Source organism: Rhinolophus hipposideros, assembly GCF_964194185.1.
Source record: "Rhinolophus hipposideros genome assembly, chromosome: 20".
In the NCBI taxonomy this organism is placed as follows: domain Eukaryota; kingdom Metazoa; phylum Chordata; class Mammalia; order Chiroptera; family Rhinolophidae; genus Rhinolophus; species Rhinolophus hipposideros.
In genome coordinates this window covers 52,889,148-52,906,682 of record NC_138066.1, presented here as the reverse complement: position 1 = coordinate 52,906,682, position 17,535 = coordinate 52,889,148, and the positions used below count along the sequence as shown (strand labels likewise).

Here is a 17,535-nt window from a genome sequence, read left to right as displayed (position 1 = left end):
CTGGATACAAGAGGCCACGCGTCTTCTAGACTACAACGGGCATGGTAGTCGGACTAGAGCCGGGGGCCCTGCACGTGTTTCCCAGGACTTGGGTGGCGCTGCGTGGGGAGGACTGTCAGAGCGGTGACCCAGTGCTGTCTTGAGGAGACAGCACATCTGCAACTGCGTCCCCTGGGGAGACTATGAAACGGCCTGGGGCACAGGGCAGGCTGCCCTACCCGCCACCACCTCTCTAAGCAGACACTCAATACTTGTTGAAAGAAATTTTATTATCACTGTTCCGTTCCGTCTACTTGGGGCACTGGGTGAGATGACAGCTCAGAAGCAGAGAAGCTGGAGACGAGCCCCCAACCTTCCTGTGAGGGCCAGGAGCACCTCTGCTAACAGCCCAGGGGCCACGCTAGAGGGCTCTGGGGAGACTCACACTAGTCACAGACCACAGGTCCCCAAGGTCTCATGGGGTGGGGGGATGGGAGGGCAGCGGGATCCCACTCCAGTCGCCCCTCATGGGACCCGACATACCAGGCTGGGGGCTTCCTGTCAGAGAAGATCCTACCCTCCCACCCTCCACCCCAAAGTCCAGCCCTGGGGAAAGAAGTCAGAGACCAACTCAAGGAGACAGGGACGAGAATGGAGCGTGGGGGATGAGGAGCCAGCAGGCAGACAGGAGGAAGGCCAGGGAGAGGGGCCATCCCCACTCGCTCAGAGCAGGAACGCTACAGGGTAGTAAGAGGAGAGCACGAGGCGGGAGGATGATGCTAGTTAGAAACGGCGGCAGTTTCGAGAACTGTAGTGTTCCTCTGGGCAGCGAGCCGGCCAGGGTCAGTCAAAAGAGATGAGCTGCGCTTCAGTGCCCTGTGCGGGCGGCCCCTGTGCTGGCTGCTGCTGGGCCACAGGCGGCGGCTGCTGGGGAGGGCCGGCCGAGGGCGCCATCTGGGGGACACACCAGCCATCGGTCCTTCCACCCCAGACCCCAGCTTCCCATCCTCTAGTGGCTTCTCTAGCATCCTCGTCTGGGCCGTACCCGTAGGACTCAGGGAGGCCTCCCAGCAGAGGCAGACCCCGGGAGATGCCAACAATGTCTGCAGCTGACCTTTTAAGTCAACACGCAGTTTGCTGCCTACAGGTCCCTGCGCGTGGCCCTCCAGGGTGTCTGCGAGCAGTAGTCCTGGCTGCACTGCTCGCTCTTCCCAGGGCCACCCCTCAGCAGAGGGCACGGTCCCCTGGGTAGCAGCCCCAAGAGGCTTACCTGCTGGTACAGGGGCTGCTGTCCCGAGATGTAGGGCTGCTGTGGGGGCGGCAGAGGCGCGTCCTGGCTGGGGAGGGTGCTCATGAGATTCTGTGGAGGATGAAAGGAACCCCGTCAACGCACTGATGGAGGAAAACCAGCGAGGGGAGCCCGTGGAGGGGATGGGGGTGGTGATGAGAAGGGCCGAGCCTGCCCAGCGCTCCCCCAGCCCTCGCCCCTGTCTGGACACCCCACAAGGTCTCACCTGCACGCCATAGGGCTGGTAGCCCATGGACACCGCCTGGCTCCCCATGTAACCCATGGTGCTGGACTGCGGAGGCTGGGAGATGGCTGGGAGGCTCTGCGGCGCCTGGGAGGCCACGTTCTGTCAGGGGAAGGGTGTGATGAGAGCAGGCCGGGCACCCAGTGGGCCTCCCAGGGGAGGGGAGTAGCCTTGCCCGCCTACCTGATAACCCTGGCTAGGAGTGGGCTGGTAGGATGAGTAGGCTGGGCTGGTGGTGGGCCCTGCTGGACCCTGGGGGGCCGCCTGCCCGCCAGTGGCCCCTGCTGGGTACATGTAGGCACTCACCATACTGGAGTCTGTGGAGAAAAAGAGGAGTGAGCTCACGACCCAGGAAGCGGGGGGAGGCGGTCACTTCTCTGAGCTTTCTGTTTTGTTGTGACTTTTGGAACCAAGTTCATGTTTCACAGTCTCACAAAAGGAAAATAAATGAAATCAACAAAGATGGGAGAGGACTCCTACAATTAAACAAAATGGGAAGAAACGACCCCAACTATATTCCAAATGAGTAAATGGGGACACGGCATGCGGTGGGGAAGAGCTAAGTCTAGTAACTTCTGAACACAGGTCTGGACTCTGGGCCCGCAGCCTGAAGACAGGACAACAGAGAGCCTGGTCAGGAGGACCCTTTGCACAGTGGCCTGAAACTACCTTCTGTGAATTCCAGGAATGAACAAGTCAGTACAGAGGACGAGAGGCAGGCCTGTCAGAAAGGGGATTACAGATACAGAAGAGGGGGAGCCTGTACTGCTAAACTGGGAGGTATGGGGGTAAACACGCGTTTTGCTATATGCAGATAAAGACATGCACGCATGCGTGAGTGTGTGTGCGTGTGTGTGTGTCCACACACGCTTTCTGTTCAGTCTGCTGAGGGCCTCGAACCCAGGTCTGGGTCTCCAAATGCCCTCCTTCACGAAGAGGAACCTGGGGCTCCTTGGAGAAATGGCTGTTTCCAGGACTGAGAAAGTACAAGATGAACACAGAATATCCACTGGTACCAGGAAGAAAGCATCCAAAAGATGGTGGAACGTGTCAGGAGCACACAAGAGCCGGCCCGAGGGGCTCCCAGGCCTCACCTGGGACAGTCAGCATCAACACAAGAGTAAAAGATTATGACTTTTTGAATAAAATGAGTCCACACCAATACGACAGATGAATGAACAAAAGAAGAAAAAGTACCTCCTTAGAAAGACAACTAATAAACGTGGGAAAACAGAATTAGAAAGTCACTATCTGACAAACATTTAACAAGTTCAGGCAAAAATTAGCAAAAACTACTAAAACTTATAGATAGTAAATATTTAGTTGGTAGGTGAAAATTTAAGAAGAGCGAGATTATTTAAAAGTCTTTCTCCCCACAAAACACTTGAGTATCAAGGGAAAAACAGTCATTCCCATGACATCCAGCCAAAATACAGCCCTAGCACGTCACACCCACGGGAGACCAGATGAGCACAAACTGAGGGGTGGTCTGCAGTGCTCTCTGAGAAGTTGATGTCACGAAACACAAAGACAGACTGAGGAATACTCTAGATTAAAGAAGGCGAAAGAGAACAGCTGACTACAACACACGCGACGGGCTTTCCTACTGGGAAAACCTGAGCAGAGTGGCAGGGGGGAGGTCCCAGCGCGTGTGTGCCCAGGGCCTGAGGGAGTGTCTGGTTTTAGGAAATGCACACTGAAGCCACTAGGAGTAATGGGGACCTGCCTGCTGCTCACTCTGCAATGGGCCAGGCGTGTGTGTGTGTGTGTGTGTGTGTGAAAAGTGAGCAAATGTGGCAGAATGTTAACTTCTGGGGAATCTGGAAAATTCTTTGTACCGTTCTCTTTTCTGTAAATCTCATGTTATGCCGAAAAAAAGAAGGTAATGGTGTGGGGCCCACCCTGACTGGCGGGCACGTCCACCCGCCCGTTACCTGCTGCGGCCCCGGGCACGCTGGGGTAGGGGCCGCCGGCGGCCGGGGCTGGCTGGCTCATGTACACAGTGTGCATGGGGGAGCCCTCCACCGAGCCTGCTGGGCTGAAGGTCCCCGGGAAGCTGGTGGGGCCAGATGGCTGGTACAGCACACCCCCCGCCGCAGGCATGGCCTGGAGCTAGGGACAGAGAGAGGCCGTCAGGTGGCGGCCAGCGGCCAGCGGCCAGCGGGGTGAGGTTGGGTTATGCAGGGGGCACGTGCCTGGGCATAGGGCAGGGCGAAGGCTGGCATGTGGGCACGCATCTGGATGGTCTGCTTCTGCTGCTCCAGGCGCATCTGCCGCTCCTTCTCCTGCTCTTGCAGGCGCTGGATGGCCAGCTGCCTCTGCACCTCCAGGTACTCCTGTGGCCACAGCACAGCGGTGACGCAGGGTCCCGCCACCGCACGCCCTGTGCCCTGCCACCCCGCGCCCCGCACCCCGCCGCACCTGCTTCTTCTGCCGCATGATCTCCAGCTTCTGGGCCAGCTGGATCTGGCGCTGGCGCTCAGCCTCCTCGGCTGCCCGGCGCAGCTTCTCCCGGTGCTCCTCCCTCAGGGCGCTCAGCGCCCCCCGGGCGTCGCGGATCTGCGCCAGCTTGTCCTGCAGCCCCTCGTAGTACACTGTGGGAGGGCGGGGTAGGGAGCCCTTGGCATGGCACGGAGGCAGTGCGGAGCCGGGCCTGCCTTTGCCCAGCCAAGCGCTTGTCAACAGGGCACGGCTGGCATAGGGGCTGGCTGGGGGATTCTTCCTCGAGCTGACTGGCCTGTGCTTAGTGGGTCATCTCCTGTCACTAAGACCACCGGCCCTGGAGCCCACAGCCCAGACTCCCGAGAAGCCACAGCTCCGGGGCAGCCCCTGGGAACCTCTCACAGCCCTCAGCCACTGGCCCGTGCGGGAGGCGCCCACGGCACCCAGGCGAGCAGCGGGGCGGGCCCGGGGCCCGGGAGGCCACGTACACCTGCGCTCATCCAGCTGGTTGAGCAGCTCCAGCAGCTGGGGGTGCATGCTGTTGATGGACTGGAAGAGGGACAGCACAGCCGAGTCATTAGTGATGCTGCGGCCACGCACGTGGTTGCTTTTCATGCGGTTGACGAAGGTGCTGACGGCGTTCTGCAGCGCCTTCAGGAACTGTGCGTGGCTCTCCTCTGACTCCCCGTTCTGGCACTGCTGGGGGGACACACGGCGGTCTGGCTGAGCCTTACCATGCCACCAGGCCCAGTGAGGCACAGACTCCCTGTGCCGGGCGGCGGCAGCCCAGCCTGCGAGAGGAACCATCTGGGCGCTGAGCTTCAAGCCTGCAGTGCCCGACCTGACCTCTGGATGGCGCTGCGGGGGCACCACAGCCTCCTGTCTCACAAATGAGGAAACCGAGGCCCAGGGAGACTTGGCTCTTGCCCCCAGTCATGGCGGGGGCCAGGACAGCGCTGGCTGCAGTCCCTCTGGCCTCCCTCGCAGGCACTCCCACTGGTGGTGACATGGGGCCTGCCTCCCCCACTAAGGCCTGGGCGTCTTACTCCAATGGCCAACAAAGCCCAGAAGCCCCAGGACAGACTCAGACTCTGGGCTGCCTGCTCCGTTCAGGATATGCAGTGAGCGGCCGAGCTCTGGACCACAGCCGGCCCAGAGACACCCGCCTTTGCCTTCCTGTCAGGACAGGTGCCTGAGCGGGGCCTGGCGCTCTGCACTAGGGAGGCTGTGTTTTCCCAGCCTGAGGACGGGGCCCCAGCTTACCTCACTAAAGGGGCCACTGGAGGAAGTGATGGGCTGAGAGTCTGTGTCCGGGAGGGGAGTCTGGAAGAGACCAGAGGGTGAGTGGGGCTGGCTTGGCCCTGTGTTCCCTCCCATGGGACTGTGGCGCAGAAGCACTGAGCGGGCGCCTTACCTCCACCACGTTCACAGGGGCTGCATGTCCCTCCCCGGGCTGGGTGGCCGGCTCCGTCAGGGGCACCGGCGCGGACGGCGTGGGGCTCTTCCGAGCCTCCTCCTGCTTCTTTTCCCAATAGTTCCGGTTCAGGTAGCGGGCGAGCTGCACAGGTGACAACAGGTCACTCCTGAGGGCGAGGGAGCAGCGAAGAGAAGCACCACGTGCGGGAGTGTGAGGGTGGGGGCTCACCTCAGGGTCCATGTCCTCAGCCAGTGGCGCAGACGAGTTCTGGGGAGACATGGAGGGTCTGAAGGGCCATAGGCCAGAGGAACGGTGACCTGCAGGCTCAAGCCCATGCCCAGCTCCTCCCCAGCCATTACTCAGGAGGCCCAGGTGGCCCAGCAGTGACAGTGGACCCTGGAGTCTGGCCAGGGCTGGTTTGCAGGGACCCCAAGAGGCCCCATCACCACTGACAAGGAGCAGGGCAGCACCCCACCCCCCTCCCATCAGCAGCACAGATGGTCCCCGACAGGTAGGTGGCAGGGCTGTTCTCAACACCTGCCCCGCTGGCCCCACCCCACCCCCACCCACTATTCAAAGGAGCTGAGGACACAGAGCTTGGATTGACACCCCAGAAAGTAAGTCCTATCATGCCCTCAGGTTGACACTAGAAAAATGCAGCCACCCTTGACCCCACGGCTCCCTACCTCCTCCTGCCGGGGGGTACAGAGGAGACTGGGCTCACACCAGTGGGGCCTCCAGCCTTACTGGTTCCTCTGCCCCCACAAGGGACCTCTGACCAGGGAACCAAAGGCTATGGGGAAAAGGGAGCAGGCCACGTGACACAGCACTGTCCTCTCTTGGGCCCTCCCATGTCCTCCCATGTCCTCCTGCCCCCTCCCATGGAAAGCCAGCCAAGCCAGTGTGACCGAGCCAGAGGGGGCGCTCACCACAGGCGAAGCGTACAGGCTGCTGGCAGGGGGTGCCGAAGAGGCCACGGGAGCGGGCTCTGCCTTGGGGTACGTGTATGTGGACTTCTGTCTCTGCGGGAGGACCAGAAAGAGGAGGTCACGCGGGAAGCACGTGGCACAGGCAGCCGAGCCTCCACACTCTGCTCTCCCCAAATATCTAAGGGTACTCCCCCCGCACCCCAGACTCAGGCCTCTCTTCTCGGCTCACCATCCTCTCCTTCTCCTCAGCCTCCGACTGTGACAGGGCCAGGGCCAGCTGCAGCTCCTCCTCCTCCTGCAGGGCCGTTTCATCCCTCTTGGGGGGCAGCTGGGACAGACAGAGCGGGTTGAGCAGGGCTTGGGGAGAAGCACCCGGGGAGAGGCGCCCGCCGGCCGGCCGGTACCTGGGACTGCTGCGACAGGGGGCTGGTCAGGTACTCCGGGGGCAGCTCTGTCGTGGAGGGGGCCTTGCCTTCAGCTTTCCTGGAGCAACAGGACACTGTGAGGGGCTGGGCACTGCACCCCGACCCCCCCAGAGTTCTTCAGGACGCTGCCGGGACTTCCCTCCAGTGTCCACATGGAGTGACGACAGTGGTTCCATGGCCACGCTTGAGAAAAGCTGAACCCTCCCACCAGCTCTGTCACCTGCAAGCCTAGGAACAGTGCGAGTCACCTCGCCTGAGCCATAGCCCCCTCTCCTGAAAGCGAGGTTCAAACACCCGCCTGGGTGGGCCGCGGCTTTCCACAGAAGAGCATGTCAGTGGAGTGGCCGGAAGGCACCACTTAGTCGAGGGATTGGCTCCCATCGCTGACACTGGGTCATACAGACGGCCTGGGTCTCTAACCTGCTGCACCAAGAGGCACAGCCTGAGTCCTGGGATCCCGCCAGGGCTGCAGAACCTGCTATTGACCATGAGGAAGCCTGAGCCAAGCTGAAGGACACTCTGCAATGGCCTAGACCCCTCAGAAATGTCTGCATCATGAGCAACAAAGATGTTGGGGAGCAGAGGGAGCGTGACAGTCCCTGCCAAGCACTGAAGAGCCCGATGGGCCCTGATGGGACAGAACTGCCATGACTTCACTGGGACTCGGCACAGCCAGCAAAGGGGCTGCAAAGTCCGCATCAGCGGGGGAGTGATGCCAAACGCCTGGCCTGACAGGCACACTGTGCTACGGGAGACGATACACCTCTTCCTGGGGACGTGAAGGTGCAGGGCTGGGGACAGCTCACTTGCAATGGCTCAGGATAAAGCACTTGTGTGAACACACATGGAGACAGGGGAGGAGGACATGCAATTAAGCCACCATGGAAACAAGTCAATGTCAACACCCAGGGACCGGGTGGAGCACACATGCGGGGTCTTCTTATCGTGCCGGCGTCTTGCCTGTGAGTTTCACTTCCAGACGAAAAGCGAAGGTTAAACAAACCCCAGCAAGTGGCCGGCAGGTGTCAGGCCCCGGCCGCGCCCACCGGGCACTGCCCTGAGCCTGGGGCGTGGCCGGGGGATGGAGCAGCCCTCCTGGACAGTCCTTAGCAGGACAGAAACCGGCTGCATGGAGCACCCAGCGGGAGACTCACTTGTTCAGCTGCTCGTAGCAGGGCTCGCACACGCGCACCTCCTTCTCGATGCCGAACTTGGGGATGGTGGAGTACCGAGAGGAGCATTTGCCACAGAAGATCTGGCCGCAGGCCCTGCAGTGGTGCTGTGACACGAGACATGGGGCACGTCAGGCAGCCACCAGGCGAGGGCCCTAGGCTCCACGCCCACTCCGCCCAGCACCACCAGCCACATAGTGTGCCAGGCTGGCCTCCCAGGCTACAGTGGGCCAAGGGCGGGCAGGACCCTGGGGAAACAGGGCACGCCCTGGCCCTCAGCTGCAGCTGCCGCTTGGGGTAAAGATTTTAAAGTTACAAGGTTCACAGAAACCATGCGTGAATTAAGCTGAGACGGGTTTTGCTGGGTGGGAACACCCCAGGCCAAGCTTTTGCCCTCATCGGCCTGAGCTTCAGTGGGGACAGAGACACTGGCTTGAGGGTCCAAGCTGGACAGGCTGAGTCAGCTGAGGACAACAAGACTGAGGGGCTGTTGGCAGAGGCGAGTCTGAGCATCAGACACCAGACCCCTTGTTGGCCACGCTCACCACACAGCTGGGGACTGGCCAAGGCGAAGAGGGAAAGGGCTGTGCATGGGGGCAGTTGCCACAGGATGACGCAGGTGGCCTGGGGTTTGCCTGGCCTTGCATGCAGCCGGACCCCTCCCCCCATACGGTGACTCACCTTACGGGTCACCACCCCGAACTGCACCCTGCACCGGTGGCACTCTTCTGCATCTACCCAGTCAGGGGCCTGGGGAGGGGTGGGCAGAGTCAGAACCTCACGGCCCTCCCTTTCCAAGATGCCCACTTCCCACAGACGGGAGAAGACCCAGCGTGGCAGAGGCCACGCCAGGTCAGCGAGGACACGAGGAAGGAGCCTCTGAAGAACTTTCCTTTCTAAAGGCTCAACAGCAAGACGTCCCATGGCTCCAAGGACACGTCAATGTTTAACGACATGAACCCACCAGCCACAGTCCAAAGGCAGCACCTTGAACTGTGTTCCAATGTCAGCCTGCGGAAAGTTCTCATTTTTGATACAAACAGCTGCTCGCCCACCACCAATGCTCCCAACAGGCCTCATCCAGGCTCCCTTCAGCCTCCCCAGGGCAGCCCACTCCTATGTCCCCAGCACCGTGACTCACTCTTTCTGCAGCGAACATGGCGTCACTCTCCTTGAACTCTGGGAAGACGTGTCCTGGAGAACGGAGGCCACGGTTATCGCTGGGGCCACCCTGGTGAGTGTGAGGCCTGACAGCCTCACTTGTCCCCACCAGTCTGCCCAGAGACCTTTAGGATCCATGTTCTAACTCTTGGCATCCGCCTCCCCAAACAGACGGGCAAGAGGAGGCCCAGGGCCCTGGGGGGCCAGTGCCATGACCCCACACTGGGCAAGGGCATCCTGCTGCACAGCGGGCCGGCCACTCCGCTCAGGTGGCTCCGCAGAGCTGCTTCATCTGCTGGCGGGAGGGCGCAGCAGAGCCGGCCTTGATCCCACCACGTCAAGGCCTCACAGAGCTTCCCTGGGCCCCCCATGTGGCTCCTGGCCCCTCACTCCAGCCAACCACACTTCCCATTGCTCTTAAAGACGGGGTCCCCAAGCTTTTGTTGATGCACAGACCCTTTGGGAAGCCTACCAAGCTTCGGACACTCTCCCCAAGAAAGCGAACGTGAGCACACAGCCAGCACTGAGGCCTGAGGCCAGCTCACGGACCTGCACAGGACCCTCGCCACATGTCCACACGGAGGCCCCCAGCACCCAGGCCCCAGCCAGCAGACACGGCCCCTCTCACACTCTACTCTGCCTGCTCATGACCAGACGGTGGAGCTGAGGACGCAGCACACGCGGGAGCAGCCCTGGCGCAGCCCCTCACGCCCTGCCCGGCCGAGACCAGCCAATCCTCCGAGCATGACCTAAATCCACTGCCCTCCTTGCCAAAGCCCACCAGCTCTCCATGACTGCCACAACAGCAGGAAGAAGGCAAAGGGGTCCTTAAAATCAGCACCTCAGCGGCCACGCCCCGGCTGAAAACTGCCCAAGGACGTCCTGCTGTGCTCAGAGCGCCGCAGCTCCAACCGCGCCCCTCCTCTGGGATGGCGTCTCCCATGCTTTCGGCAACCCGTGTGCTCAGCCCTGGGCCCCTGAATCGGAGTCCTCTGTGGGATGCTGGGGCCCAGAGCTTCCCTCACTGCTCAGCCTCAGGCTCAGGCCCATCGGGCGTGCCACCTGCTCTCCAGGGCTCCCCACCCATTCATCCTAAACTGGACCGGCAGAGGCCAGGTCCCAGCTGTACTTCCCTCCTACGACCCCTCCCTCAGAAATCAGCTCCTGTTAACTTCCCGTGTGTCTGTCGCACCGCCTCATGCTTGCCCCGATGAGTATGAGGTCAGGCGCCCAAAGCTGGGCTGACCCGACGCACCCACCCTGGGGACACCCACTCCCCGTGCCCACCGCTGCTCACTACGTGAGATGCTGTCCCCTGCCGGCATGGGGTGAGCACAGCCCATGGCCCTGATTGATGCAGGGCAATCGCTCAGTCCCTGGACGCCGTGTCCCTCCCCACCTGACTCACCTTCCACCTTCATGATCTGGTACGTGTCCTGGACGACCTTGTACTTGGGCTCGTTCCGGAAAGCGTGCGCCCAGGCCTGGATCAGGTACAGGATCTTGTTTCGGACATTTACTTCCACCTGCCTCTGCAGGCAAGAGCATCAGGAGGTCATGGGAGACGCAGGTACCAGAGACGTGTCAGCCTGAGGAAGTGGCTGGCAGGACCTCAGTACCCTAAGCTGACGGGGCTGGCAGAGGTGGGGTGGGTCCCAGGGACCATGTATGACCCTCTCCCCAGGCCCTTCTCCATGGAACCCCGCCTCTGAAGACGAAGTCATCACCCGTCTGCCCTCTCAGGACCTGGACTACAACCCTCAGGAAAAGCCAGGGACCCAAGTGAGACCAAAGCTCTCCAGTCCTGCATCCCGCAGACCTGCTTCTCTCCCGGCCCTCCCCTAGCAGCGCAGGAGCTCACCCATACCCCACTCTGGTCCTGCCTTAAACCGACCTCCGCGAACAGGCAGAGTCAACCAGATCTAGGCAGAGGGAACTGATGCGCAGCCAGCCGGCCCCCTTCCAATTACAGGCGCTCAAGGCACGTCCCCACATACACAGCCACCATTTCCACCAGCTTAGAGCACAGCCAGTCACTTCCAGAGCCCTCTTGGGGCACTGTCACACACACTCGGGAGGATGGCAGGACGAGAAAGCTGCTTCAGGAACATGCCAACCACAGCTCAGCACTGGGCTTCTGGTTCTTTCCTGTGACCTGTGTCCAGTCAGTGGACCTCCTGTCCTATCTCCAAGGGGGACTAACTGGCTTAGACCACGTGTAGAACAGAACAACTGGCAAATGTGGGAGAAGGCAGGTTCCAACTCATCCGCTCTTTCCGACGGGCCAGGGTAGGGACTGGCCAGGTCACCCGTGGGCCTCAGAGAAGCTGGCTGTCAGCTCAGGCACCCTGACAGGACCAGGAAACTGTGGCCTGCCTGCCAGTGGCAGAAGAGATGGTGCTCAGGGCTGTACTTCTCAGCAGCCAGTCACTTGGCAGCCTCACCTCCAAAGGGTCCCCTTTCACCTCAAAGAATGGCTGTCGCACCCCACTCTGCACAAACTTGGGTGTCACTGCCCATGTCACAATCCCTGCAGGGGGCAGGGCGAGCCTGGGAAGCCACAGGCAGGCTCCTGCTCAGGAAGATGGCTCAGGCTCAGGAGGCTTTTTCCTCCTCTGCTGGAGGGGGACACGAAGCCCACTCCCCAAGCATCCCTGCTTTGCTGTCTCCCCACTGTCCCTCCATGGACATGTTGGACTCACGTGCCTCCCACTTAGAGCCCTTCCCACCCATGTCCGTGTCCCGTCCTTCTAGGCGCAGCTCCCAGCCCTGTCCCCAGACGCCTTCCCCGACCCTGCAGGAAGAGGGGCCTGCTGCATGCGCCCCACACACGACCAGGTTGGGAATGGCATGGCGCAGGGACCCTCCCCCCCAGGGAGTGTCCACCTTCAGCAGCTCCTTCAGCTCCTCCATGGTCTGCTTGTTTGCCACCTCGTCGTGGACCGTCTGGCCGCAGTTCTTCACCACGGACTCCATGACCTGCAGACACCAAGGATGGGAAGGGTCTGGCTGCTGGGCAAGGCAGGGACCTCTCCTGGACGGGCTCCCCTCCCCAGGAGAAGGCAGGCCTCGACAGGCCCCGCAGGCCACCTAGCCCGTCCTAGAGTCCACATGGCAGCCTCTGAGGCAGGCAACAGCCTGTGGGTCTGCTTGTTCATGCCTCTAACTCCGCACTTATCACCAAGAACAGAAACTAGAGTCATGCTCAGGATCCTAAGTGTGTCATCTTCAGGTGGAACAGCTGAGGCACTGCTCCCACCCCAGCCCTGTCAGGGCTGCTCATATCTGCCCTCACACCCAGTGCCTGCCTTCTGCCGGTGGTGTGCCCAGGCAGCTAGGTAGGCAAGGCCACGGGGGCCACTCATATCTGCTATCCTGACCGCTGGGGCTGGGGACCCTTGAGAGATTGCAGTGCAAGAGTCTAGTCACCTCGAGGGCATATAAGGCCACGTGGGGGTTCTTGTCGTTGACTTTCTTCTTGATGGAACTCACAGCATATTTTGCTCTGAAGGAAAAAGGCATCGACAGAGCAGAGAAAGAGAAAAAAGAAAACAGTCTCAGCAACTACAACGAGAAAAGTCCGTCCACCATCTGGTCCCTAAAAACCCCCAGCTGTACAGAAAAGTCCTCTGACTGTCCCCAGAGCTCAGAAATCCCATCATGCAACCCAGGCAGCTCTCTACCAAGGTTATGGGTCCTTGGAGGGTCAGTGACCCCGCAACCCTAGTGCACAGTGCGGCCGCCCCCTTGCTCACTTACTGCGTGTCCCCCTGACGGATCAGGTCGCAGATCTGGAGGATGGACTCCCAGTCGGTCTCCAGCAGAAGCTGGCTGGTCGCTTTGTCTAGGGCAGAAATGCACCGTTACGGGGGCTCGTCCTGCTGATTCCCGAAGCAGCCCCCAGCTCAGCAACAGGAGGACCGACTGCCATATTCCCATTTTAAACACGTGGACCACATGGAAACCCTGCGAAGATGCTGCCGACACAGTGATGACCACGAACGTGCTGTCCTTCCCACACGGGGCAGACAGCTCGAAAAGTAGTAAGAGATCCCTTCGCGTGCTCGTGACACCCCAGCGTGTTCCACACGTGAACTCACTCACTCCTGACACAACCTTCCGAGCTAGGTTCCATTTCCATCCTCTGCACATAAACTGAAGCAGAGGTGAGGTCACTGCCTCAAGTCACAGTTTGCTGGGGACAGAACCAGGAGTCAACGTCATGCTCAGCTGCTTCTCCACAAGGAGAAATCTGCCACCTTGGCCATCAGAGTCGCTGGTTTTCGGTTTAACCTAGTGGGTTAGATCTCAGCTGGGACAGGGCCGGGGAGAGGAAGCACGGGCTCCAGGCCCCTGCTTCAACCGCTGGGGACAGAACTGACCCCCGGGGCCCCCAATTAACACGTGTACTCTCTCCTCACTACTTCCTCAGCGGAGGAGCTCCGTCCGAGGCGCTGCTGCTCCAGCCCTAAGCGCACCGTCTTCCCTGGGGACCCACATGACCTGACAAGGTGTGGACACCACCGGAGCTGAGCTGGTCCTGCCTGACTGAGCCGCGAGGGGCTGACCCAGCCCATGTGTCTGAGTCCCTCGGCTGGCACCTTGCAGGGGAAGGAAGGGGCTTCGCCTGAGGCGTCCCCCAGAACCGCTCAAGGAAAAAGGAGGGCGGGCTGGAGCTGAGCATCCCGACACCCAGCGCCCCGTCCCACACACAGAGCACAGGCCTCCGACACGGAGGAAGCGCCTTCCTGAACCACCCGGCGCTTCCCGGGGCGAGTGGGGACGCGCGGACGGGGCCGGCCTGCTCCCGGCGAGCAGCCCGGGAGGTGTCCTCCCCGGGGGCGCCAAGGGCCGGCTCAGAGCCCTAACGCCCCTGCAACCTAGGCTTTGGGGGTGGCACCCACTGATGTTTAACTATCTGACCGAGTCACCCATCTTCGTGACTCAGGACTCCGGGCCGCGCGGTCAGCTGCCCGTGGTCGGTTCCGGGGCACCTCCGGCTCCTCGGCGGACCCTCACCCGCCTCGTCAGCGCTCGCGCCCGCGCCCGCGCCCGGCAGCGCCGAGCCCAGCTCGCGAAGCGCCCACCCAGGGTCTGGGCCGCGCAGCGGCAGCCCCGCTCCGCTCCGGAGCCGCCGGCCGGCCGAGAGGAGCGCGGGCCGCGGACTCGCCGCTGAGGCGCGGGCGGCGGGCGGGGGCCGCGTTACCTAGGAGACGCTCGAAGGTGCCGCTGCCGCGCCCCATTGCGACCCGGGCCCGACCCGACGCCGTGGCCTCCTTCGCTGCGAGCCGGCGCGCCCCCGACTTCCGCTTCCGCCTTCCCCTCGGGCGCGCGCACGCACACGTCGCCGGGCGGGCCTAGGACCGCGAGGAGGTGGGCCTTTCCGCTCGCTCCAAACCACGTGCGCAGGTTGAACCGTGACCAATGAGCATCCCGGAGACGAGGTTCATCCAATGAGAGCCGGGCGGAGGGCGGGCCTTGCGTCACGGCGGTGCTAAGCCCGGGGGCCCGAGGCCCGCAGGGGTCGGAATGTGTCTACTGCTTGGAGCCACGGGTGTGGGGAAGACGCTTTTGGTGAAACGACTGCAGACTATCCTTCAGTGTCGGGCGAGAGGGACCGGGGACCTGGGGGGTGCTCCTGGTGTGAGCCGGGCAAGGGGACGCAGGACGCCCAAGGGCGGGGAAGTAGGGGTCGCTCTGGGGGCTGGAGAGGGGCTGGGGCTGTCGGGGGAGGCCCGGGGCGGGGTCCGGCCGCCGCCCGCTTTCTTCTGCTCGGCTCGGCGTCCTTGACTGCCCCGCACAGCTGAGCTCTCAGGATGGGAAGGGCGACTTGGGCGAGCCGCCCGCGACGCGGCCCACGGTAGGCTTCCGTTCTCCCGCGGGTTTAGTAAGAAACGGTACTCCTTGCGGTTTGCAAAGTGCTTTGGGTTCTTTTAATGGAAACTAAAATCCAGCCGGTCCACGAGTTAAATGCAACGCTGGGGGGCGAGCAGGGTGTCACGGGAAACCGTTGGTCCCACTGGGACACAGCTGCGATGGAGGAGGGTGCATGGCGGTGGACCCCGAGTCACCCCCGCTGCTGTCGCTGGTGGCCCCACAGGGAGAGTCCTACTGATGGCCACAGCCAGCCCTAGCTGAGGGTTAGGGCCCTGAACCCCTAGAAGCGTTTTTAGCCCCCTTCATTATTGGGTTCTGCTTTAGGGTCTAAGACCCTGAGAAAAGGGCCTATTGGGGTTTAGGTAACAGTGTAAAGCGCTGGGCACTTTGCCCTTCAGGAGCTCCCAGTGGGAACGTGTGGTGGTCTCTGCATTGTTTTTCCACAGGTGGGCACCAACCTTACTGACATCGTGGCCCACAGAAAGATCACGATCCGGGAGCTGGGGGGGTGCCTGGGCCCCATCTGGCCCAGTTACTACGGAAACTGTCGTTCTCTCCTGGTGGGTCATACCTTTGAACTTTTAGGGAAGTTTGTCCCCATTTCCGTATTGTCCAGTCTCCAAGCTCACTTTGTGTAGGATGGAGTTTGGGTTCTTGGGCGGCTATGCCAGTCAAGGAAACACGGCCCCATGCAGCTTGCTTCCTTCTGGACACCCAGCCTGACCCCTAGCGCTCCCAAGCTAATAACCAAGGCTCACAGAAGACCTGCTGAGGGCAGTATAGGTGCACTGCAGGTACCTGCCTGACGCCCGCCCCCTCTGCCTTCTTGCCCTGGATGTTTTGTTTATGCTTGAACTCTGCATCCCTCGGGTTTGCCCCATCCTGGCAAGGCCTGTGCCCCAAATTCCAGGACCCTTCCTGGGAGAACTGATGGCCACACAAGGAGAGAGACTCACATATAGGTGGAAATAGGTGACACCTGGTCACACGCATACACCTTGTTTTCTGCTTCTGCCTTTCCCCAAAGCCCTTTATGTCAAAGTCACTTGGCAATTCCTGGGCCAAGTCTGTGATGCCCAGGGGAGATTTGGCAGGGGCCGTCTGCATCACAGAGCAGCCCTACACTTTTTCCCTTCTCCCCAGTTCATGATGGACGCCTCCAACCCCACCCAGCTCTCTGCGTCCTGCGTGCAGCTCCTGGGTCTCCTTTCTGCGGAACCACTTGCAGAAGCATCAGTCCTGATACTCTTCAATAAAACGTACGGCTCTGTGAGCCAAGAGGGAGGACAGGGTGCCCTGGGAGGAGCTCCCTTGGAGTGGAGCCAAGGGGGTCGCTCCTTAGGCAGGGGCTGCATCGGGGCTGCGGGTGGCATGTGCAGCCCACTGTGACGAGGCTCTTCTTTCGCCCCAGTGACCTGCCCTGTTACATGACCATAGAGGAGATGAAGTCGTTAATCAGGCTCCCAGACATCATTGCTTGCGCCAAGCAAAACATCACCGTAGCAGAAATCAGTGCCCGGAAAGGCACTGGCCTGACGGGGGTGCTGCGCTGGCTCCAGGACACCCACAGAACCAGCAGTTGACTTCTGGGTTGAGAACGTGGCTGGGCAGCTCAGTGGTGGGAGGCAGAGGATGACACCGCTTGGCCTCCAGAAGTTTGTTCTTGTAAAGATAGGGTGACCATTGTAAACCTGCAAGGTGGGCTCCTGTGCAGAGTTAGTGACGGGTAAACTGAGGCACCCAGCTTGCAAAAACAGCTGACCTCTGAATGAAGAGACCGTCCCAGTGCTGGGAGAGCAGGACGGGCCTGCCAGACTTCTGGTCCTCTTGAGCACTCAGGGAAGCTTGGAGGGTTAGGGTTCCCTGAGGTAGCATGGGCCCTGATGGACCTCGTCGCCAGGCCCTCAGGGCCACGGTTGCCTGGTGTCCCGCATCCGCCCCATCCTTCCATTTCAATCGATGGAGCTTGCAGATCACCTGTTGGTGGGTGGAGGTGTCCTATGGCCCGCTTAACAAGTCACCACAAACTGGCTTAAAACAACACGTTTATAAGCGCAGTTCTTTAGGCCCGAGGTCTAAAATCAAGGTTTCAGCGGGATTGGTTCCTTCTGGAGGCTCTGAGAATCCATTCTTTGCCTCTCTTCCAGCTTTTAGTGGTTGTGGGTAATTCTTGGTCTGTTTGACTAGTAGCTTATAAGGACACCTGTCATTGGACTTAAGGCCCACCTAAATCCAGGATGATCTCATTCTGAGGTGTATAATTACATCAGCGAAGACCCTTTCTCCAAACAAGGTCACATTTGCATGTTCCGAGGGTTATGTCTTAGACGTGGTTTTGGGGCCACTATTCAACTCACTACACTTGGTTAAGAAACCCTGATCCTGGGTGGCTGGATGGCTCAGTTGGTGAGAGCACGAGATCTTAACAAGGTTGCCGGTTCAATTCCTACATGGGATGGTGGGCTGCGCCCCCTGCAACTAAAGATTGAAAATGGTGACTGGACTTGGAGCTGATCGGTCCTGGAAAAACAGTGTTCACCAATATTCCCCAATTAAAAGAGAAAAAGAAACCCTGATCATGAGTGTGGTTGTGAGTTCTCT

The 17,535-nt window shown here is 60.7% G+C and overlaps 2 protein-coding genes across 3 annotated transcripts; one reads left to right on the top strand and one right to left on the bottom strand.

Annotated features, from left to right (window-relative positions):
• Positions 1-250: 250 nt before the first annotated feature.
• Positions 251-14,384, bottom strand: HGS (hepatocyte growth factor-regulated tyrosine kinase substrate). Of its 2 annotated transcripts, none has more exons than XM_081028169.1 (22): positions 14,264-14,384; positions 12,817-12,901; positions 12,487-12,562; positions 11,944-12,036; positions 10,466-10,589; positions 9,038-9,090; positions 8,578-8,646; positions 7,879-8,003; positions 6,704-6,782; positions 6,529-6,627; positions 6,300-6,392; positions 5,599-5,637; positions 5,368-5,511; positions 5,217-5,276; positions 4,442-4,652; positions 3,933-4,105; positions 3,707-3,847; positions 3,446-3,623; positions 1,695-1,828; positions 1,494-1,613; positions 1,250-1,339; positions 251-933 (listed from the first exon to the last, which is right to left on the bottom strand). In XM_081028169.1, exons 1-22 carry the CDS (start codon positions 14,298-14,300, stop codon positions 823-825), a joined length of 2,334 nt encoding a protein of 777 aa, XP_080884295.1. In that variant the 5' UTR covers positions 14,301-14,384; the 3' UTR covers positions 251-822. The 2 variants fall into 2 exon arrangements, with proteins under 2 accessions (XP_080884295.1, XP_080884296.1); XM_081028170.1 differs by having other exon boundaries at positions 4,442-4,649.
• A 202-nt stretch (positions 14,385-14,586) lies between these two features.
• On the top strand, positions 14,587-17,509 carry ARL16 (ARF like GTPase 16; the record flags this gene model as incomplete). Its single annotated transcript, XM_081029364.1, is given in 5 exon segments — positions 14,587-14,780; positions 14,782-14,917; positions 15,381-15,494; positions 16,078-16,193; positions 16,346-17,509. Coding segments are annotated over 5 exon segments (732 nt in total). The 3' UTR covers positions 16,518-17,509.
• Positions 17,510-17,535: the final 26 nt, after the last annotated feature.

Excerpts from the sequence above, each read along its gene's own strand:
- HGS (XM_081028169.1), bottom strand. The coding sequence starts at position 14,300 with ATGGGGCGCGGCAGCGGCACCTTCGAGCGTCTCCTAG. Across the intron at positions 12,902-14,263 it reads CACCTTCGAGCGTCTCCTAG|ACAAAGCGACCAGCCAGCTT; the intron begins GTAACGCGGCCC and ends TTTCTGCCCTAG. Across the intron at positions 1,614-1,694 it reads CTCCTAGCCAGGGTTATCAG|AACGTGGCCTCCCAGGCGCC; the intron begins GTAGGCGGGCAA and ends TTCCCCTGACAG.